The sequence below is a fragment of the Penaeus monodon genome, chromosome 11 (assembly GCF_015228065.2).
Source record: "Penaeus monodon isolate SGIC_2016 chromosome 11, NSTDA_Pmon_1, whole genome shotgun sequence".
In the NCBI taxonomy this organism is placed as follows: domain Eukaryota; kingdom Metazoa; phylum Arthropoda; class Malacostraca; order Decapoda; family Penaeidae; genus Penaeus; species Penaeus monodon.
The window spans coordinates 39,510,482-39,515,481 of NC_051396.1; the positions used below are offsets into that span (position 1 = coordinate 39,510,482).

At 32.1% G+C, this 5,000-nt stretch overlaps 1 protein-coding gene across 1 annotated transcript in view; it reads right to left on the reverse strand.

Moving 5' to 3' along the window:
• Positions 1–1,219, reverse strand: part of LOC119578579 (dipeptidase 1-like) — a 62,521-nt gene extending 61,302 nt beyond the window's left edge. Inside the window, exon 1 of the mRNA XM_037926147.1 lies at positions 1,108–1,219. Within this exon, the coding sequence (XP_037782075.1) occupies positions 1,108–1,219 (112 nt within the window). The remainder of the gene's footprint in view (positions 1–1,107) is intronic.
• Between the last annotated feature and the right edge of the window lie 3,781 nt (positions 1,220–5,000).

The following is a 5,000-nucleotide window of genomic DNA, read 5'->3' on the forward strand; positions in this document are numbered from 1 at the left end:
AGTGTAAGAAAAGAGAGAAAATGAAAAATAAGCAAGCAGAATAAGTATACGAAAAAAACGACAACAAAGAAGCAGAAGAGAAAAGATGATAAAAAAAAACGACCACGAATCCAAAGCGACAAACAAATAAACAAAACCAAACAAATATATAAATAAACAGACAAAATAAGAAAAAAACAAACTCCCACGATCTACTCTTGGCTCCCCCCCCCCCCTCCTCTCGCCCTAACGCAGCGGCACGAGCGAGCACCCCAAACTTAACGGCGTAAGTTCGAACGTTCCTTAAACGCCAAAAGCAAATAAAGACACGGGTTATATAAACTTTCCTTCGCTTGGATTTATCATAATCTTTCGCTTCGGCGGCTCCTGTTTTGATAGAAAGGAGAGCAGGAGAGAGCAGGAGAGAGAGAAAGAGAGAAAGAGAGGGAGGCAGGGAAGGAGGAGGAGAGGGATGGAGAGAAGGAGTGCGTGTGTGTGTGTGTGTGTGTGTGTAGTATGTGTGTGTGTGTGTGTGTGTGTGTGTGTGTGTGTGTGTGTGTGTGTGTGTGTGTGTGTGTGTGTGTGTGTGTGTGTGTGTGTGTGTGTGTGTGTGTGTGTGGTGTGTGTGTGTGTGTGTGTGTGTGTGTGTGTGTGTGTGTGGGAGAGAGAGAGATAGAAAGAGAGAGAGAGAGAGAGAGAGAGAGAGAGAGAGAGAGATGCAGATGTCATGCTAGCTGGCTAGATAGAGATATAGACAGACACCAAGGAAGAAAAACATCTAGATAGATTGACAGACACACAGCTAGATAGATAGACAGAGAGAAGGGGGGGGGGGGTAAGACTTATAAATGAAATTTGAATGTGACATTGTTCATTGGTAGAGTCTCGTAAATATTCTAAATCTCTGTCGCTGTGTTTAACCTATTAAGGAGTAAATATCATAAATTACTATAAAGAATGTTTAAATTTACATCTGAATATAAAGATAGAAAATAACATATTTAAGAAAAGGAAGTTTTTCTTGTTAAAATGAACTCATCCAAACGTAATTCGTGTACTACTAATATACTTTGATACAAATGATATTCACACAAATCTGAAAATCGTATCCACAATCAGAATACCCACTTCCAAGAGTCCGCTCACAGCACAGGTCAGGTTCGGTCCCTTCTATTGTGCCGGCCAATGCATACACAGTATATGTATGTCTAGGCATATCTGGTCTCGCCCCCGTTCGCATAGCTGTGTGATTACATGCAGTTATGCGAACATTTATGCCGGTTTAGGTAGCCGGAACTAGCTGCGACCGTGTATGACGCTTTCAAGGAATTCAGCAATGAGACCTCTTGTGTTTACGAAATTAGAGTGTGTTGAATGAATGAATTCCCAATTAGTGGTAAGAGGGAAGGGAAGGAAGGATAATGCGGGTGACATAAGGGAAGAAGAGAATGGGTGAGAAAGAGTGAGAGAAAGAGAGAAAAGGAGAGGGAAAGAAAGTAAATGATAAAAACATTTAAAATTTATCTAGCAGGATACTCTTTTTCCAATACAAAACATGAATGTATTCAACGATTTTATAACATGTCAGACATGTCAGTTGCACATATTTTGCTAGAATATGAATACATACGTGTTTATCGTTTATATGTACATGATATCTATCTCTATGTTCATATTCATATCTATAACTCTCTATGTATCCCCCCCTCTCTTTATCTATCTATCCATAAAAATATATAAATACCCCCCCCCCACATATATATATAAACAAATGTGTATAAATAGAAATATAATATATATATATATATATATATATATATATATATATATATATATATATATATATATATATAATATATATATACACACAAATGTGTATAAATATATATATATATATATATATATTTATTTATATATATATTTATTTATTTTTATATTAGTATATATAATATAATATATATATATATTATATATACTATATATTGTGTGTGTGTGTGTGTGGTGTGTGTGTGTGTGTGTGTGTGTGTGTGTGGTGTGGTGTGTGTGTTTGTTTATGATAATAATAACAACAATAATAATTAATAGTACTACTACTAATAATTTAGTTTGATTCCATTTGCTACAATGGATATTCTTGGCCGGTTACCATCCACTGGCAGCGAGGGATTCGAACGCAGGTCAGCAAGATTGCTGGACGAGATCGCTTCCGCTGCATCACTCAGCATACAAGTAGTAGTAGTAGCAGTAGAAGTAGTAGTAGTAGTAGTAGTAGTAGTAGTAGTAGTAGTAGTAGTAGTAGTAGTAGTAGTAGTAGTAGTAGTAGCAGCAGCAGCAGTAGCAGTAGTAGTAGTAATAGTAGTAGCAGTAGTAGCAGTAGTAGTAGTAATAGTAGGAGTATTATTATTATTAGTAGTAGTAGTAGTAGTATCATTATTAATATTATCATCATCATCGATTTTATCATTATCATCTCTATTATTATTACTATTATTATTATCATTATCAGTATGATTATTAATATCAATATTACTGCTATTATTATTACTCTTATCATCATCATCATCGCTATTATGATATCATGCAATGTTATCAATGATAATAATGATAATGATAATAATGATAACAATAACCATAATTACAATAATAAACATACAGATAATCATCATCATCATCATCATCATCATCATCACAGAAATAATTATAAAAATAATGATAATAATAGATAATAATGATAATAATAATAATAATGATAATGATGATGATGATAATAATAATAATACAGATAATAATACAGATAATAATAATGATAATAATTAAAAAAATATTAATTCTACCTCTACTACTACTACTACTAACAATAATAATAACAATGATAATACTAATACTAATACTAATACTGTTAATAATAATGATAATAATAATAAAAAAAAAATAATGATGATGATAATGATAGTAATGATGATGATGATGAGAATGATAAAAACAATAATAATAATAACAATAATAATAATAATGATAATAATAATAATTAGGATATAATAATAATAGTAGTAATAATAATAATGATGATAACAACACTAACAATAAAAACTAAAATTATTATACTGCTGCTGCTAATAATAATAATGATAACATTGATAATAATGAATAAAAATAATAATAGTAACAATAATAATGATAATAATAATTGTTATTATCATTTGTATTGTTAATGCACTGAGGTCTTAGCGAACACCAGAGTGAAGTAGAACATTTATTGTATAACTTGCTTCAACGTGTAAGTATGTAAATAATAAGTGGCAAAGTAAGGACAGCAACGGCACACACTTGACAAGAAATGCAAATAATTTTCCATACTCATCTCAAATATGAAAAAAAACACATGCAAAATTCTGGGAAAGATTACTTTAACAAAGAATTATTTCTCCATTTCCACCACATGTTTTAAACTATATAATATGATCCCTAGGAATGACAAAATGAAATAACAGTATTTGTACATAAATAAAATAACAAAACACTGTTTTTTTTATTCCATATCATGATTCATAACAATTAATTTTAATTAATTTGGAGCTGTATCATAACACTGGTTACATCTTTTTTCTCACAATAATATTTATAAACCTTACGAGGAAATAATATACAAAAAAATATCCCACACTAGTAAGGAATCTCCCCGGGACCAATGCTTTAGTCAATCGTGCTGCCCTCTCACGGTTTACATTTTCACTAAACAAAATGCGATCGACATGCGCTTCTCACAATATTTGTGCATCCCAGTAATAAATTCAAATAAAATATGCAGTTTAATCACATTGTGATAAAGTTATCATTGTCAATATCATCATCATCATCATAATTATTATCATTATTATTATTATTATTATCATTATTATTATTATTATTATTATTATTATTATTATTATTATTAGAATCGTTATAATTACGATTATTATCATTATCCTCATCATTACTATTATTATCATTATCATTTTCATAATCATTTTTATTATTATAATGGCAATAATGATAAGGATAATAATAATGATGATAATAGTAATAATGACAACAATAGCACTCATCTAATACCCATCTTCTGAGCAGTGGAAACATATATTTCTACCAAAATATATGGAGACCGACAAATCTACTTCGATTGCTCAAATCCTGTCGCACAATATGGATTCTTTCCACCGATTCCTAGGCTCTGCTTTCCGGCGAAAAGAGGACGAACGAAAACGAGCCGGCAAAGCGAACGCGGGTGAAAATGGAAGAGACTGGATATTGAAATTCAATTACTGGATATGATTGGGACGAAGAAAAAGAAGAAAAAAATTATGATTGATGGAAACGGATGCGAGAGAAAGAGGGAGAGAGAAAAAAAAGAAGGAGAGAGAAAGAGAGACAGAGACAGAAAGAGAGAGCGAGAGAAAGAGAGAGAGGAGAAAGTGTGAGAGAGAGAGACAGAGAGAGAGGGAGAGAAACATAGAGAGAGAGCGAGACCGACAGAGAAACATAGAGAGACAGAGAAACTGAGAGAGAAGGAGATAGAGAGTAAGAGAGAGAGAAAGATATATATATATATAGAGAGAGAAGGAGACAGAGACATAGAGAGACATACTGACAGACAGAAAGATATGGCTCAAAGATACGAGATACCCGAGTCTTACACGCAGTAAATATGGAAATAGATAATGCAGCAAATAAAAAATCAAGAGAGTGGTGCAGTGAAACGTAGAAGAGAAAAAAAGCATACGATTAGTGAAGATTCATGGTTCAAGAATCCAAATTTAACTACATATATGTTTTTGTTATTAGTGTGAATATTAAAAGGAGTGAGTTTTAGCTATGCTATTTCTTATTGTTTTATATATATAGTCTATAAATTTCACACTGGAGCTTCCCTCTCAACATAAACAAGGAGAGGATTATGTAACTATTGAATATCCCTGTATTGCCGTCCAATGCAGCCCAACTTAAGGAGGATGTCCAGCACCATAAAAGGTTTGCAAGAATAA